Genomic DNA, 20,003 nt, shown 5'->3' with positions numbered 1-20,003 from the left:
TTACGGGTTTAGTTGTCAACTGCGGCGATGACGCTGATCGTATAGAGCAGGAATTACTGTCTCGACGGATATTCATATTATTCTGCGTAAATTGACAATCGTCGATGCCTCTATTTAAACACTTATTCTTAATAAACTGATCGGTATTTATGCAGGAGGGTGTGGATGCAAGTGGTGGACTTATGGATGCTGTAACATTCGGCATAGTTGTTTCTTGGGTGGTAATTACAGAATTCTGTATAGTGCACACGTTCGATTTTGTTTCATTATTATGTTTTATGTACTGAGCATATACAATACCATGGTTTTCGTAAGCAATATCAGATTTCACCGTGTGTTTTAGGGATCGATTTCGTTTCTTTGTTTCGTTCGTGGAACAGGAAAGCGGGGGTAAGAAGCTGTGCGAAAGGACGGGGGTGTTCGCGTGTGCTTCATTCGTTCCTAATTGGCTAGGACCGTATGAAGCGTCCATGAACCCTCAGCTTGGGAATCTCGAGTAAAACGCGCATGTCAAATCGTAATTCTTGAAACGGCAATACTGAACGTCCGTGCGTAACCAGTCGCCGGAACATTTCAGATAGTCGGTTTGCTCAAAGTCCCGCGGACAACCGGCCGACACCGATTCTTTGTTCGCGAATATGGTGACCACGAATTTGTCCGGTTTGAATGCGTTCAGGACACGTCGTATTATCTCCTCGTACGACGTTTCTGGAATGTTACTCTCGAATGATACGTACGAGAATTCGGACTCCGGCTGGGGGGGGGGGGGGGGGGGGACTGAACATTAGAGATGGCGTGAACAGCTACTTGTCAATCACGATTGATTCAATCACGTTCGTTCCAGATCTGGTGATTTTTCACAGTGATTTGCGATTTTTCGGGATCGTTTCTGATTGGTGGAGGAACATAACAGTTCTTTGCTCGCAACACATGACCTGTATATTTTATATTAACGACATCGAAAAAAAATTCGAGTTACATAGCATAAAATGAAGAAATAATTAAGAATAATGAATAAATTAATGATTATAAATTATAATTTACATGTTACCTAGCAAATTATTCTTTTAGAATTTCTTGTTTCTCCTACTGATTTTTAAGAACACAAATAGTAATGTAATTCATTGTAAAACCATACTGAATACGTTTCTCTGTTTAAAGATGAAGGACTTACGATCGCAGTGAGTAAATTGATTCAATATTTAAAAAATCGCAATCACGGTTGTGAATAAAATTAAATTACGAACCGTGATTCGGCGACCACTGTGATGAATCACCGTTAGTGATTTTGCACACCATCTCTACTGAACACGTAGACGAAACATTACAATTCGAAATTTTTACAATTACAGTGAACTCTAACTATATTGCCACTGAACATATTGCCACGCGAGTAGGCACTTCCCCTTCACATGTACACTTTCGAGCACACAAATTCGCTCTCCCACCACGTTGCGTACGCAAGAACACCATCACGATCCAGCTTTTGCGCAGGCGCTGAAGCCGAGGCTACGACGACAGAATTTAGCACGGAGGGGGCTCTGAACTCATTGCCATTATACCTCCCTACAGCCCTCGACCATGGCAATATAGTTAGAGTCCACTGTATATGCTTCAACGATATGGCATTAGCCATAAATGTGGCCGAACCTTAAACCATTAGTACTCGATCATCGGTGGCCCATTGTGTCCCACTGCACTCAGGGTCGTACGCCACTTTCAGGTATGGCGTTCCAAGGAATAAAACGAAAAGGACTGGAATATTTCAAAGAAATTTACGTTTTCGTAAACTTTCATGAAGAATAAAAGGGCCAGAAGTATTTTAAATCTGAAATTAGTACGCTATAAGAACTTGTTTAATTACATTAAAACGGAAGAACCGATCCCAAATTGACGTCGTACGCCCCTGAACGCCGGTGGAGCACAGTTTTCACAATTCAAGGGTATCGAGTAAGAAACACGTAAACTTTAGGGTCGGTCAGGTTTATGGCTAACGTTATATCTTTAAAGCAGCTTCGTAGGGAAAAGGCCTTCTACCATTTGGTTTCGGAAGTTTCTGAAATTTATGCCAAATTAACATGCACTTTAACATTTATTTTAGTAATTGAAATAGATTTACCAAGTGGTTAGGAGACCCTTCTCCTACGTCACTTTTTCCCCTAGTAGAAGCTGAGTTTGCTCGTGGGTGTACCCTCACGAATAAACTTGGCTTTCGCTAGGAGAAAAAGTGAAGCAGGCGAAGGGCCACCTACCATTTAGTTTTGGGAGTTACTGATATTTATGCCAAATTAATATTCGGTTTAACGTTTATTTCTATACTTGAAATAAATGTACTAAGTGGTACGAGACTTTTCTTCTAAACCACTTTTTTCCCTAGTGGAAGCTGAGTTTGATCGCGACGGTACATAATGTATACACACGCTTACACTTTTGTTTACTCCATTCATGGAATACCCGCAGGGTTCGAACAAGAAATCGTCTATGATCATGTTTGGAATTAGTTTATCGATTCCCGACTTTTGAGTCGCCTCATCCGCCGAAGAGCACACATCCCTAGTGAATATGGCCATCACTTCTGGGTCCAAGTGTGTCATTAGGATTTCCAACGTTTGATCTGGTTCAGCTGGTTCGTCTATGAGTTTCTCTCTGTTCAGAGTATATAAATACCAACAATCCGAATCCACAGAGCCCAAACAATAAGCTTCTCCTTCTGAATCGGGGAAATGTGCAGAAAATTAAATATCATTAACATGTAATTTTAAAGAATGCCAGCTCGTAATCATAAACGTTTTTATTACCAGGGAAAAATGTATCGAGCAACGTAACTTCTTCTTCGAACGCTTGATGCGGTGATATCTGTAACTCGGGTTTCTTGTAATTCTTCCGCGAGTAGAATACATTCTGGAACAAATGGAAACTATGTAAAGTTTAAATTCATCATGCTGCCTTTTCTTTATGTCTTGGTGAAAAGAAATAAATATTGTTTATTATTTAAAAAAATATGTAATAAGTAATTACAACATATATCTATGGACAGGGTAAGAAATGATTAGAAATGATTTTGGAGAAATACATTTTCGTGTACAGTATCATAGGTAAGAGAGATCAATAAACCAAGAGGGTAGAGATGTATCCTGTATACTAGAGGTTTCCTATATATAGACACATCACTTATCCATGCACTAGGTCAAGTTATATAGCTAAGTACTTTTAACTTCAATTGGTATGCGGTTAATGAAAATTCTCACGGGCAAACGTTCTAAGTCTGTAACAGCACAGTGCTTCAACACTAGATTTACAAATGTAATAATTCTTAACAGTTAACGAATAATTACCGAAACATATTCTCCAAAAATGTTTCCATACTTGATGTAAGGGAATAAGCAATCGATAAAATTAATAACAAGACATATTTTTATAAATATAATAACAAAATTTGTTCTCGGATATTTACAATATTTCCAGAATTTGTGTGTACATGCCCACTTCTGTATTGAAACTAGACAACAGTAACAAGACAAACAACATATACCTCCACTTCCTCGAAGCCAGTGTACTCTTTTACAAGCTCCAATAGTGGTTCCAAGCACTGAAGTGGTGTAGTTGTACCGCATGTTTTCAGAATAAGCCTACGCTTTGACAGGAACATGCTGCTTTCGCTGGAAAAACAGAAAGATATCCTTATATAACTTCGGGAAAAAATCAGCTTACGTATGTTATACAATGTTAACTAGTAACAGCGTTTTAATATAATTTGGGTTTGGTAGCAATTTGGGATTAATTAAAGAGCGTATACATCGGTTTCGAAAAATAAATATAACATTTATTTAAAAAAAAAGCATAAATGTAATTCAACAGAAAATAAACAGCGAAATTTCTATATAATCATTTTCATTTTCATAGATATTTTCAAAATACCACCAATTCTATTGCCCCATCGTATGTTCACGTATTGTCATTAAAAAAAATAGAGATTATACTTACTAAATATTGATATAGAAATAGTGAAAAACAATTGTTAATTTTATCTTTACTTATATAAAAAGTGAATGACTTTATAGAAATTTCGTAGTTTATTTTCTGTGAATTATATTTATTTTTTTAAATAAATGTTATATTTATTTGTTGAAGCCGATATGGACGCTTTCTTTAATTAATCCCAAAATGCTACCAAACACCAATTTTTCATTGGTATAGAATAATTATAAAAATTCGTCAAAAAATATGGTGACTTTATAGAAATTTCGGCCAGTGCACTTCGAAGTAATCGTTGCCTATCCCACCCTATTATTCAGTACTGCAGCTTATTTTTTTTTTATTTATTTACCAGACATTATATATAGAAGTTAGTTTCTAGATTTGGTTATAAATTTTAAACAAAAATTTTTATCTTCTATAAGGCTTAACTTATTCTGCCTTTTGTTCTTTTATACGGGATTATATGCGATAAATAATTCCTATTCTCATCTTTTATTAAGAAGTGGAAAAAACAAAACCGAAGAGACCAGAATAAGAAATTCAAACCGACTTCATTAAACGATAACGAACCGAAGGTCATCAGACAATGAACGTTATTGAAAGACATCTGTCCTTGGCGTCTACTGTAATATTATTTTTAGCTGCAAATTTTGACGGTATTAGGCACGGATAAAGGTAAGTCGAAATATGTGCAAGTGTAGTAACCATTTTCCCAAAATATCAGATACAATAAAGACGACAAAATTGTTGCTAGCAATAATACCAAAAATTTTCTACTGACTGTTGATTAGAAAAAAAATAAATGATCTTACGTATAATTGTTTTGTTTCAAATTTTCCTACGGGCCACGATTTCTCGTCGATAAAAAATCTATTTATTAATAAATGTAAGTGCATGGAATTTCTACACGGGGCGCGGAAATTTTTTCCCAAAATTTATCATCGATATTTCGTGTAGAGATTGACCCTAAATTCTTCGAGTACAGGCAATAGGATAAATGCAGCACACGAGGCGCTTTATTAGTCGAAACGAAACGCAAAGATAAGTCGGGGAACGCGGATAATACGGCAACGTACAGTGACCACAGACAAGATACCGATTGGAAACGATAAAGTCCAAATAAAAGTGAATAGAGCGTCCGAAGTCTACCATGAATCTCGGAAAATTGGTTCAATTTAAGTTTTTAACATTTATTTAAATAGTTCTTACCGAGTGCCTCGCTCTTGTTACACCTGTTACAAAGTGTAACAAATTTTCAAAAATTCCTTCAATTATATACAGTGGGAGTTAAAAGTGAGTATACACTTTGAATGTATGGGATTTATTAATATTTATTGATCTCAATTTAGAACTAATATTTCGCACAGATGATCTATTATATTGAGATCTGGTGACTGTGGATGACTTAATTGATTGAAAATGTTTTTCGGCAAACAATTCTTAACCGACTTTGCTGTATATTTTAGGTCACGATATCATTTTTAAAAAACCTATAAATGCACTTGCAGCTAAATTGGATTTTATAATATTTAAATATCCAAATTTGTCCATAATATTGTGAATAAAAATCAACTGTCCTATACCAGAGGTTTCCATACTGTTCCAAGCGATAATAATACATTCACCATGTTTAACGATATTTACCAAATTTTGTGGTTATATCTCCAAATTTTTTTCTGTTAAAATTTTTGGTTGCTTACTCATCCCGAAAATGCCAATAACATCATATCAAACTGTATTACTACCACGATCTTACAACAGTAGAATGGTACAGAATTACTACACGAATCTCACCTTTGTAAAGTGTATACTTAGTTTTGATTCTCACAGTATGTATATAAGATGATCTGAAAAAAGGGTCCAATAAATTCGGGGTACATAGTATCTAATAGATAGATAGATACTACCTATAAAATAAATTAATAGATAGATAGAATCTACCCGAGTTGAGAAAAATGTAATCTCATTACAAAATCTAAATTGCAATTACAATGTAATTGCGGGATAATTACAATTACATTATAATTGTAGGTTTCTGGAAATGTGAATAAAAATTTTCATAAGTATGAATTTCAAAAAGGTGTAAATAAAATTATATTTCATTTATTAAAAGTATCGATAGAATTCGACTAGTATAATTTATTTTAAAAGTAACTGACCCAAAATTATCGCGAGTATGAATTATAAAAAAATGTTAGCAAAAAGTATGTTTGTAATTTCCAGACTTCTTAGAAAATTGTAATTTAAAATATTTTCAAAATGATCGAAATACTTTGAAATATATTCAAAATCATTCGAAATATTATTGAAATCATTTGACATATTTCCGAAATCGTTCGAAAAGATTATACAGATTTTAATGAGTCTCTTTCCGCTTTAAGAACGCGTTTAAGGATAAGCTCGATCGATCTTGAGTGACAAATGGTCGTTGAACTTGCCCGGCTGTAGATTGCGATTGCAAATATCAATCGTATAGGTGAAAAAAGAATTCATGGCCTTGAAAATCGCAGTGACATTATCGACGAGATACGTGTCGATTTAATTTAAGAACGAGTGTTCCCTAAAAACCTGTTGGTTCCGTTTAATTATACGCTGAAGTTGGAGGAGTCTGCACACCACGTGTGCGGAAGTCGACCAGCGCGGTCTACGCCAATAGGCGTTCGCTGCAAGTATACCTACGGACCGATTTATTAATTTACATAATAGTCTTCTGTAATATACATATATGTCACAGTAAAAGCGTGAAGTTTAGTAAATGTATACAGTTACTAGTCAATGTATGCATTTACGTACGATTTTAGCAGAAGTATGAACCGAATGTAAGAATGTACAGTAAATCATATGTATTCATTTACTAGATAATGCATACATTTCCTACAGCACGTTGGTAAAAGTATAATGTCGAAAGTATAAAATTTTTAAATATAGGTATATTTAATGAACAAAAATGAAAACTGAAAACGTAACACTTTGTTTGATAATTTAGGGATCTTTTTTAAGAAAATTAGTTGTTTTTATGAGAACGTGGGTTTGGTTAGGTAATATTTTTATTTATGTAAAATAAATACTTAAGTAACATAAATTAAGAGAAAAATTTTCCTTCGTACTGTTGTTATTCATTTTAATAACAACCTAAATGATTTGTACCCATGAAATTAATTATAGCTATGTAAACTGTAAAGACGCGTCCCTATTAGGACAAAATTTATATGACTCATATGGACAAATGCTACCAAAAGTGTTTATTGAAATTAATTGCATTTTTGTTGTGCGTACTTTTACTGAACCAGAAATGTAAATGTCTGCATTTACTAGTAAAAATATAAATTTCGTTCCTTGTGAATACATTTATTAAACAGATTAAGTGCATACGGATCACCCCTATTCTGACAGATTAGATAAACATAGATAATTTTGCTTTAATACTTTTCCGAAACTCTTAGTTTTCCCTTCCTGTAACATACTAAGTGCTGTTTTAGACAAGAACATAAAAAATTGTGAGAAGAAATTTAAAAATAGGTACCTGAGTACTCAGGTACCTGGTTGCCTACACAAGGGTAAATTAATAGGCTTTTTATCAGTAAGCACTGGAACTTAAAAATCTATTGAGCACTTGCGCTGGCAGCCAATTCACAGATGCGTGTAATCTCGATGTGTGTGGCACGTCATTCCAGCGCAAGAGTTTAATGGGCTGAATGAAGGTGATTCCTTACGTATCAGTACGTCAAAAATATAGAATAAAATTTTTGTATTGAGAAAGTCAGAATTTCGATACGCCACCTAATGACAAAAAATGGAACTAGTGAGTGTAAGTCGAGTATCCATATGATCGAGAATGTTTAAATAGACAGGTTGAGAAAAACTAGTGTTTTTATATTTCTTGCGTTATTCAATGCTTTTAAATTAATCGGTATAATAACAGTCATAATTATTTACACAGTTATAAAAATATTCACCATAGAATTGTCTCCTAGAAAAAAAAAAAGTAAAATATATTGCTGTGTATAAAAAGTAACCTTGCTAAAATTATAAAATAAATAAAATCAAATAGAAATAATTGACCGCTTCAGGGAATGGGTGAAAGATTTAAAAATTGGCAAGAATATATCGTCGTCTATGATAGTATGCTCATTACACTTTACAAAAGACGATTTCATCCCAACAAGTACAGTAAATTCTCGATGAATGTTTGAACGCACTGACAAGAAGAGGTCCCCAGGTATAGCGTTAACTTTTTAATCAAGTTTAGTACAGTGGTATTTTATTATAGTATATATTAGTACATTGGCTTGGTATTTCGAAGCCAATTATATTTTTTACAGACGCATATGGCAATTACTTTATGAAATATCTAATGTTCAGTACCGAGGAGCCTTCGAACACTCATCCAGGATTTACTGTATCGCTTTATCACTATTCGAAACCTATAAACATGATTCACTTATCTGTCATTAAATATTTCGTTAAGCGGATAAAGCTTCAGATACGGAGGACGCGGTTCAAAGAAACGCAGACGACAAATGGCTTTCTAATCGCATTCTCGATTACAGATAATCGCGTACCGGGGAGCTCTGGCGACTATTATTGTTTAGTGGCCAAACATTCGAGATGATGTTGCAAAATTGAAATTGTTAGTACAGACAGCTTAACCCTTGCATGACGGACGTGACAGCCTACGGCTGGGTCACACGTGACCCATACTAGACGAGAGATGGACAAACTAATTATTTAGATAAAACGTTTCAAATAACGAATAAAAGATAAAAAAATATTTTGTCATTTGTAATTGTTTAAACGTGAACATTTCCATTTTTAGAAAAAAATAATACTTCTTTATGAATGAATCGACATTTGTTGAACAAGTATTTAATCTCATTATTTGTCTAAAGCTCAGGACGACACCCTTAGATACTGCTGCTTTTCACTGTGTATTAATCGTATAAAATTCTGCCTAACTCTGCTAGACACTATATAGAGGGTGTCTCAGCTAACTTGTGCACCTCGAATAATAACTTAACGGTACACTTTATGATAATTTTGAGGCGTGTAACTTAAATGGCATCAAAGGACACATCTTATAAGGTACATGCTTTTTTTGTACTTGAGGGCATTTCAGAGATTTCAAGATCACCTTGATTTTTTGTAACAGTATAACCTATTTTTTGTATCGTAGATCGATAGAGTATCAAATTCTGAGTAAATAATGTGTTGACCTTCATACGTCCTAAACCTAATAGTTAACGAGATATTTACAAAATAATCATTGTATTAAAGCTATAAAAAAATAGTATATTCATTTAAAGGAATTTGTAAAAAAAATTATGCAAAATTTGTATTGTTGTAAAAATTAATTTTTGTTTATTCGTCGGACACATCCTTTTTTCACAGAACATCGAAGCATACCGAACGAAGTGACCCAGCCATGGAGGGTTAAACAAAGATTTCGTTAAAGTTCAACACAGTTACACTTGGTTTCGTTGATTTTGTTTATAATATAATGAAATATTAGACTTCCTGTAATTCAAGTGGAGGGCGGTATGAATTGTAAGGTGATTCGTGTGTACGCAAAATGTACAAAATCGTAACGCCACAGATAACGAGCCGTGATGGGCTATTAATTTCCTATCAACTTAATGGCTTCTATTTTAGTCCATGGAAATGATTATTTAGCGATAACACACGAACAAAGAACATCTGTACTAATTTAGTTGCATTTCTTAATGTAGAGATACGATAAAATTTAAGATACCCCATCGTACGGATAGCAGCGTCCGTGCATGTGGACCCCGGACTTTAATGGAAGTTGCAGTGAACCGTTGCATTGTGTATAATACAAACGATGTGTACTCTGTTTATTACTATACTATGTATTATTCAAGCGATTACTAAACAGTGAATGTTCATGTGAATAAAAATATTTGTGGAAAAATTCAGAAAAATTGAATTTTAATAAAATTTTATATTCTATAAGGACACCTAACAGATGCATTTATTTGTTTTTCAAGTTGAACTGTTGTATAGTTTAAAAGGAATAAAAATTCCAGGCATATCAGAGTTAATAGTTTCAATGAGTTGTAAATAAGATCGAGGATGGATCTAACATTACGTTTCACTTACATCCATCTTTTAGGTATGTTAAACACGTGCGAAATATTTTACATGTTTATGTAAGACTTATTACCTGAGAACATAGGCATCCACTTGCTCGGTACGACAAATGCTGATGATCTCGCAGCGGACAATCTTCAACAAGGACTGCCATTTTCGCCTGGAAAACAAAGAATATCGGTCTTGTTCAATTAATAAATTTCATAAAATATGGAGAATTCAAAGTTAAGTATTTATACAGGGTGTTGCAAAACAAGTGTAAGTCCTCGAAAGGCATAATTCCTGGGGTGATTTGAAATAACATTTTCCTTAATGAAAATGTTCATCGAGGCTTTGTTAACGAGATATTAACGAAAAACTCCGACCAATCAGAGTCTGCATTAATTTTTATTATATATCTCACAGTACTGACACGGGAACATTCCCAGAGCAAAAATTATTTTTCCCTTTAAACTGGCATGAATTTGAAGAGGATTAAAAACTATTGAACGTGTATTTTTGTTGATTTTGCTAAAAAAAAACGGTTCATACCTACGTTTCGAAAAGTTCGTTGGAATATTCCGTCCTTCCTTTTTTTTTTATTTACGGCAGCGAAATAAATTTCGGGTCAAATAGACCAGAATACAGCAGCACGGTCGTATTAAGATAAAAGACGCGTATTACGGCAGACCTCGATGAATCTTGATGGAATATAATGTTCATGGAGAACATTTTGAGAAATTTCGTATTCATCGATACGAATAAATTATGAGCAATTGTTAATGGGATTTGTTCGTTAGTGTAATAGCTGCAAAATGAATCAACTATATTGTACTACATAAAGTTATTCTTATTGTACAATTAAATATTTAGTTAACACGATTTAAAATTACTTTTTACAATTACAATAGCTTGCTGTTTAATGTCGCTCAAAATTATCAACAATTGCTAAATCTGAAAATGCAACGCACGATCACTGAAAATCATCGAAGATTAAAAGCTGCTGATTTAACACTTCTGAGGTAGTTATATTTTGAATTGTTAGTCGGATGTATCAAGATTTACTGTTTTTGATTACTGAAAACGATTGTATCGCTCAAAAATACTCAGAAACTGGCAAATAAATGTGAAGTACGCCAATGTAAAAGATTAACAGTAATGACTAATAATTGATGATGTAATTACATGTAAATTTGCGTAGATACGATAAATAATTTATTACCGATAATATCAAGTTATCTGGTGACATGGATGCTCCAAATTTTTCGAATAATTCGAGCAACTTGAAGCTATCAGGGAATTGGAATAAAAAACAAGATCAGATTTTTCGGCACAAGTGATAAGTATTAAATACAATAAGATAAATTGATGGATCGAGAAAAATATTTTATCGTCTTCAACACGTGCGAGCCGCATGGTTCGAATATTCGTTGTAAGAAACTCATTCTACAAACGCTCATTAACACTAAAACTACCAGAGCAGTCCAAATGATTGATTAATATCTTTTTCTTCGTTTTGTAATTTTATAATCTTATAATTTTTATAATTTTGTAGCTCGTTTTACGTCCTGTACATGTACACCAAGGGACTTATTGCCCGTTAAATAAATTAATAATAATAATACACTTTCATAACGATGATTGAGATGTTACAACAGTGCATTTTCGTAGATCTTTTACGACATTTATTGCAATATAAAATTGAAGAAATTAGTTGATTTATAAATTTGTATATTTCCAGAAGTTTGCCATGTTTATCTATCTGATAGACATACATATACGTTTATCGTCGGTAATTCTAGTGTTAAAGTTCACTAATAGAACAGAATAAAAGAATTTTGGTAAGAATACTATCAATAATCAAATAAAACAGTATTGTAAATTTCCACACAATATATTCTGAAAGCATCTTCTACAAACACCATACCTATATATACCCAAAAGTCCACACTTCGATCACAATCAATCCGCGCAGATACTTTGAAGCATACCTGCGTCGATTAAAGAAGTTCCAAATAAATTAGCGTTTCTCCGAATACGTCTTATCGGGATCGTTTTATCACGGCTCTCAAGTTCACGAACGACGCCCGGCTTTTCCTGGTTGACGTCGCGCGATATAACCGTTCAATTTGTAACCGTCTCGAAACGTATATGCATATGTAATACAATCCTTTAAAGTGGTTCATACCTGACACTCTACTCAATAAAGCATCATATTACTAATTGGTATTAAACAACCCACTAATACATTTTAATGGCGTATATAAATTATATCTATGAATTTCAACGACATTTCCAATGGTCATTCTTCATTATATTAAAAATAAAAAATATATTTTGGTTAGTTGTATGACTCCATTGTACTCATTTCTGGTACATTTGGCAACGTTGTTTTTGCACGCATATCTGTGTACGTGTGTGCGTGTTCAGTTTTCCCGCGTATAGTCAATATTCAATTATGTTATTCTTATATGTACAGTTAATTATATTCTCGTGCATTATAATTTAGAAAATTAGAATTCACCAAAACACAGAGTAAGTAAAGTATTTTTTATATTCATTTGAATTTCGCGGGTATGATTCTACTTCAGCAACATTGCCAAATCCTCAACATAGTTCCAATAACCATCCAACTACCGACACATCCTGGACTTTATTGTCAAATATCTTCCTGGAATGTTCGGCACGGTACAAGATTTAATTCGTTATCAAAAAGCTCAGGATTTATATTTTCAGTACCTAGGTTTCGGTTAACAGTTCCAGTTTCTGTCAAAAAATTATACTTCCGGTTAGAAATCGTAAGACTGCCATAAGGGCTGTGTTAAAAATTGAATTTTTGACTATTTGGTTCTAATAAACAATTGTATGAATTTTATTTAATTATCTAGTCTTTCGAATTTCGCACGAACCTCCTTAATCTCCCGTGTAACCGATTCTTATCGTCCCCGGTGGATTCACGTCGGACACGAAACATGACCATCGAAGAGGCTCAAGGAACAGACAGATCCCACAGGTTAGCTATCTGGTGTAGTGGCTAGAGTTATTTTTTCGAAGGTTCGAAAAAATCGTCGAAATCTCGCGGTATCGTACGTTCACATCTATGTCCTCGTTGCCCCGAGACTATTGTCTGGATCGATGCGTTTATTCCGGTCATAATTCTCGGGTAGTAATGTTCCATTAAAACTATAATCATTAACCCTATCAAAAACTCCCATTAAAACTATAATCATTAACCCTAAACCCACACCCTTCCAATTTTTGGCACCAGTAACGCCGTGGGGTCGCGGGCTACCCAAAATAAAATCTTAGTATTTAAAATACTGTTTAATATTTCCAAACTATTCTTCCTTAAGCACCATAGGAATTAATAACTGCACTGTGTGATATCTCTTAAAAGAAAAAGGAAACGTAAAGAAAAGCTGAATATTCTAATGTTAATTTTCACGTCTGTAGACAAGATTCAAATTTCGCGGGGTCGCGGGTCCCCCTATAGTGGCGTTCAAGGGTTAATAAAATTGAAAAAAAAAAATTAAAGTACACTCGTCTTTAAACAAAAAAAAAATGCCATCTTTTCATTCGACGTAAACATCGAAAGGGTTAAGAACCATTTCGCTATAGAAATACGATTACATAATACGGAGCAAAGAGCGAATAAAAACACGCACATCATTCGTACATGATGCACAGACGCTATGCAAACCGGAAGTGTGAGCGTGAAACGAGATTATGTGCCAAAAGGCATGCTTCGGTCGCGCAGCGAACAAAAGCGGAATTACTCGGGCAGTCGTCTCTCGCACAATTTCCACCGTTTATCGATACTTGCCAACATGTTACGGTTCGTCTAATTATAAAAATTGACGGTCCTAACAGCCAGTTTCGGACGATCCGGTTTTTCGACCAATTCCGGTACTTTTGCCGAATCGGTAATAACCGAAAGCAGCGTTATTATCGATAATTACAATTAATATTAATTATCAGTTTAATTAATATATAATATTAATATAAATTGTTATATACCAATTATTATATTAATTTTAATAATTAGAATAATAATAATTACACTGTTTAACAAATGTTAACTGTTTTCCTACCTCGTAAACCATTAATAGGCTTCTCTGATAGATCTTTATGAGCAGAACACGAATCTGTAAACCGTTTATTCCAAGCAAGTCCAGTTTTTGAAAAAATAAACTTTTTAAAGTATTGCAAATTTCAACTTTTGTGGATGTGTTGTGCTTTTACAGTAACGGTTAATATTTCTTTAGGTGTTACATAAAAGTTATTCAGTTGCTTTTGACACAAAATAATTCTCTGGACTCTCCCGAACAAAATCATGTAAATTATTATTATATTATAGACATCTACATATATTTAAATAATGGTCAAAGTGAAAACGCCACCGAAAACATACCAATTGTTACTGATATTCTTCAATTTATTTCAAAAACTCAGGGTGTAGGAGCAAAATCTAACTGTAGCATTCGTTGGAGCAGACCTTTCTGCTAAAGACGGTGTGAAGGAAAGTTTTAAAATCTGTTTTGCTTTCAATAGAGAAGCGAAATAGTTCAGTAAAAGACGCGGCGGTACAGTGGTACTCGATGACTGCGGTCGCCTGGCATGCCGTTCAGCGTGACAAAACCGCTAAATGTGCACAGGCAAGACGACTGCAGTCATTGAGTACCACTATGACGCCGCCGCGTGTTTTACTGCACTATTTCGGTTTCTCTATTAAAAACAAAACAGATTTTGTAACTTTTCTTGATACCTTCCTCAGCAAAAAGGTCTGCTCCATCGCATGCTACGGTTAGATTTTGCTCCTAGACCCCGAATTTTTTAAATAAATTGAAGAATATCAGTAACAATTTGTGCGTTTCCGGTGTCCTTTTCACTTTGATCATTATTTAAACATATTTAAATATCTATAATAGAATAACGATTTGCATCATTTTCTTCGAGAGAGTTCAGAGAATTATTTTGTGTCAGAAGCAACTGAATAACTACCACTGTAAAAACACAACACACCTCCGAAGTTTCAAATTTTTAATTTGTTAAAAAGTTGATTTTTTATAAAACTGTACTTGCTGGGGAAAGAACTGTCAGAAACGCCTATTAACGGTTACGAGGTAGGAAACTGTTAACATTTGTTAAACAGCGTAACTATTATTATTATAATTATTAAGATTAATATAATAAGTGGTATAGAACAGTTTATATTAATATTATATATTAATTATAATAATTGAACTGATAATTAATTATAAATTACAATATTATTGTTTACTGTAATTATCGATAATAACACATTATCGTCTAAACCGATTATAGCGGGCGGCGTTCCTGCAATACGAAACATCCCGCCGCGAGGATAAATATACAAATTCGCCCACTAAAACGATCGCAACAGTGCCTCGTCGATCTATTAAATTAAAACATTAAACCGCAACAGAAGTTGACACGTGTATCATTGTCGTAGCGCGACCGGTCGAATGGTAGTTTCAAAATTTATAGTTTTACTTTTTGTGCGTTTTCATGTGAAGCTTTGACGCTGGGAACCACCAAACCCGTCAAAATCAGGGATTGAATATCTCTTTAGGATTACTGAAATTGTATGCAGTGATTTTGGCGGAATATATGTTTTGTAATTATTCCATACCAATGAAAAATCTGTGTTTGGTAGCATTTTGCGATTGATTAAAGAAAGCTTACACATGGGTCTCGAAAAATATATATATAACATTTATTAAAAATGAATAGAATAGAAACAGCGAAATTTCTATAAAGTCATTTGCTTTTTATACAAGTACAGTTGAAATTTACAATTTTTTTTTCACTATTTCTATATTAATACTTAGCGTAACCACCATTTTTTAAAATGAAAATATAAAAACAGATACAATGAAGCAATAACATTGGTGATATTTTGAAAATATCTATGAAAATGAAGATGACTATATAGAAATTTCGTCTAGTGCATTTTTAAAGTATCACCAATTTTATTGCTCCATCGTATCTGTTTTTATATTTTTATTTTTAAAAAATGGGGGTTACATTAAGTATTAACAATTATTAATTTCAACTTTACTTGTATAAAAAGCGAATGATTTTATAGAAATTTCGCAGTTTGTTTTCTATTGAATTACAATTTTGTTTCTTTTATTAATCTTCTTTTAATTAATACCAAAGTGATAACATACAGCAATTTTTCATTGGTATGGAATATTTAAGAATTCATTAAAAAAACATGGTGGGCAAATGTCGACTCATTCAGGAAGAAGTATTAGTGTGTTATAAAAATTGGAATTTCCACGTTTAAACGGTTAAAAATGACGAAGTACTTTTTTTATCTTTCATTCGTTATTCGAAATTCTCTTTATCTAGATTCTACATAATCAAGTTGCCTATAACAAAAGAAATGATATAGAGAAAGATATTTTTAAGGTATCTTTAGTGATAATAACATCGGACAATAATAAACCTATTGCAATTATCCCTACGTACCAACAAACTAACACCAAAAGAAACTGTAATACAAAATACAAAGAATATAATAAAAAAATTACATTTGAAGTCGTGTTTCCTCAAAATACTTTTTTTATGTTCCTTCTCATTGTTATAAATAAAGTACGTATTGCGTCGGTTTTAGGTACTCTTTTTTTCCTAGAATCCACATAATCCACACCAAAGTTTTACATCCGTTCGATAAACTGACTATCGTTGCTAAATCTACTACTACTCGAAATTATAATTGTTATAATTGTACAGGATGATTCTCACGCTGCGTAATAAATAGTCATCTCAGTGAGATCCGATCAACAGATTACACATGGTGACGCAGCGGTCCATTTTTGCGGCATAGTCTTTGATTTATGTAGCGGGAGAATCACCCTGTACTTGATTTTTCGGCATGTTCCTCTCTTAAATATTCTTATGATCGATTGTATTAATATAATAATTTAAAAAAAAAAAGAATATTTCAATAACAGTAGCGCTAATAACAATAATACCACTAAAATTGAAATTTATCTACCTGTAACATCGAATTAAGATAAAGAATATTTATTTTTAAAAAATGGCCTATATCGATTTATAGTTAAATTAACAGCAATAGAAATTGTATTAGTAATGCTTGCGATTAATGTTTCGATAATTTGTATTTACGGAAAAGGAAACTTCGAAAATTACTATAACATACGTCGGTAATGTAGTGTACTTCGTTAATTTCGTCATAAAGATTTCTTTTCGAACTTCGTTTACAAATGTCGAATGACCTTGAAAAATGTTACGCGAAGATAAATATAATAAACTAAATTAAAATTTCAATGTGCGTACTTCAATTACCGAAATACACGCTCCTTCATCGAGTTTCCTATTATACGACGATTACTTAAGGTAAATATTTACGCAATAAAATACACCAATTCGAAACGGAAATGTTTGTACAATTTCTACAAATTGTACTTCCGAATTGTAACGTATGTATACAACAACAAAAAATACATTCATATTCACGAAGGGAAAAAAACGATCATGGTCAATAACAGTCGGATAATTGTTATTCAAACATTTTGTCGTTTATTGCAAATTCATTTTGGCAAAACTAAAACGGCCTTTAACAGATAATTCAAAATATGTACTGTAACTTTATTTTGCAAATTTAAGTTATACAAAAAAGATATTACTTAATAATTATTGCAAAAATTATAATCTCTTAATAGTAAACAATATTCTCTCCCGTTTAGAGAGTTTGTGTAAATAAAAGATTCTGTATTATCTATTACGTTCAGTCTTTTTTTTAAATAGGAAAAACGTTTTTAATGGATTTCTCCTTTTACTAATTGTAAGTCAATAATTATGCCGCGAGTGCACGTGATACTATCTCAATCACGATAAAGAATAAACACAAACGCGGGTTCTTTTATACGGTATGGTTTTGCGGCAAATGCAATCAGTTTTTACAAATGACGGAATTTATAATTCAGTAGAATTTATTCTCCAGTCATAAAAACACACTGTATGCGTAACACTTAATTTTACACAATACACGCAATAAGTAATAAGAATTCGCAAAAAGAATAAAAAAAAAGACTTTATAATCATTATAACATTTGTTACACATACAGTTCAATAATATATGGATGCGTTTGTTAAAATTAATAACCATCAAGAATTATTAACGTACATGCAAGTCCATTATAATGTACCATAACATAAATCTATTTTCAGCCACGGGTAATGTTTCTCGAATGTACCGTGTCAAAGACATATAAAGTTTAATGCTCAAACGTTATACATATATGTATATACACCATATAAAATATCATTTTACAATATGGTATAATCCCTTATATAACTTTAGTATATTTAAACGCCAAATATTCATTACCAATACAGAAACCGCTTTAAATTTTATATCTTTAATTACAATTTCCGTATGCATCTATGAATGTTACTATTCGTTTAAAACAATTTGCATGAGCAATAAATAATATATACAAACAATAATGCTCCGTCCTAGAAAATGATCGAAAATAGTCTGTAACGACACAATAGTGAATACCTCATAAATATTTGTTTACGTTAAAGGGAATTTCATTCCTCTGGCAGTGAGGTTCAACGAAAGAAAATGTGTATCCCCTGAAGTATAACAATGAACAGCATTCAAGAATTAAAAACGTGTTTATATACATATATATTTTTATATTTTAATACACAATATTGACAAATGGGCCACGTTCCGGGCAACAATTACCACGGAATGCTAGTAAACTCCTAGAAAAGGGAAGATTACATCGATGTCTATTTATATTCAATTTAAAATAAGGAGATAAAGCGATGTATGTATATACATATCAGAGTCACGTAGCCTCACTTTGAGCGGTCGGTATTACTGGAACGAGAAGGTGGGCGCATCGATCTTCGCCAAAAAACACGACGCATACACGCTACTGGTCAATTCAATCTATTCAATGCGAGTACGTCGTTAAACCATTTTTTCCAAACAGAATCACACATTCGTTCGTGTTTCTCGAGTCTCCCTGGAAACATCGGAATGTAAATTCGTGCCGAATATCGCAAACGAACGGTCGGTCTTCCGTAAAATCGACACACGTGAACCAGCTTATTCTCATGCGAGTGTTTGGTTAAGCACACTAACGATTACTGTCGGAACAATTATATCGCAAAGTGCCGGCGATACGGTCATGGTTACCAAGCCGGTTTTATTTTATCGAAACATTTATTTCGATTAAACTACGTGTCATTGATAAATACTTAATATTTGTTATTCTTCGAGCAATGGTAACCTTTGATACAAATGTGTTTAGGCTGAAATATAATTGTAAGTCCGAAAATTTTTATTGAATTTACACGAACGCAGATGCTCGGCAAAGAACGACGGTCGTGACTAGTAATTATCGCGCGAGTATTCTGTGATAAGTTTTAAAAGAAACGTGTCGAGTCGGTACAGGGGTAGAAAAGGCAGTTGGTTAGATTCAAGGGGGATAGTGTACTTCAACTTACTGAGGAATCTGCCTGAGATCGCCCTGCTTTCTGTTTATGCTACTGTTGCTTGTGAACCAAATCTCGAGGAGTTTCTCCACACCTTCGAAGAATTGCACGCTGTCGGTGCCGTCGTCTTTGGTAGTTGCCATCCTCTGGAGACACGAAACTTTATTCACAACTGTTGTGTACGCGAAGAGGGACAAAACAAGAATTTCTTTCTTGAGTTTGTGTTTCGCTCCAAATGCACAACAAACCACTCTTCACACCGAACTTTGCTTTACTACTGAGAGAACAAGTGAACGAGCAATCATATTGGCGGTGGTTTCTGTCCTTCTCCCTCTCCCTCGCGTGCGCAATATGGTGGTTTCTGTCCTTCTCCCCCACTCTGGTACGACCGTCCTTTTTCAACTAACGCATCTACGTTGGATGCGTGTGCC

The 20,003-nt window shown here is 33.6% G+C and overlaps 1 protein-coding gene across 1 annotated transcript; it reads right to left on the bottom strand.

Annotated features, from left to right (window-relative positions):
• Positions 1-27: 27 nt before the first annotated feature.
• On the bottom strand, positions 28-19,886 carry LOC107187719 (S-adenosylmethionine decarboxylase proenzyme). Its single transcript, XM_015575876.1, has 6 exons — positions 19,585-19,886; positions 10,160-10,246; positions 3,533-3,659; positions 2,799-2,901; positions 2,406-2,710; positions 28-754 (listed from the first exon to the last, which is right to left on the bottom strand). The coding sequence occupies exons 1-6, from the start codon at positions 19,713-19,715 to the stop codon at positions 479-481; spliced, it is 1,029 nt and encodes a 342-aa protein (XP_015431362.1). The 5' UTR covers positions 19,716-19,886; the 3' UTR covers positions 28-478.
• Positions 19,887-20,003: the final 117 nt, after the last annotated feature.

The sequence above is a fragment of the Dufourea novaeangliae genome, unplaced genomic scaffold (genome assembly GCF_001272555.1).
Source record: "Dufourea novaeangliae isolate 0120121106 unplaced genomic scaffold, ASM127255v1 scaffold101, whole genome shotgun sequence".
Classification (NCBI taxonomy): Eukaryota; Metazoa; Arthropoda; class Insecta; order Hymenoptera; family Halictidae; genus Dufourea; species Dufourea novaeangliae.
Note: the sequence above shows the minus strand (reverse complement) of the source record. Positions and strands in the feature narration are given on the sequence as shown.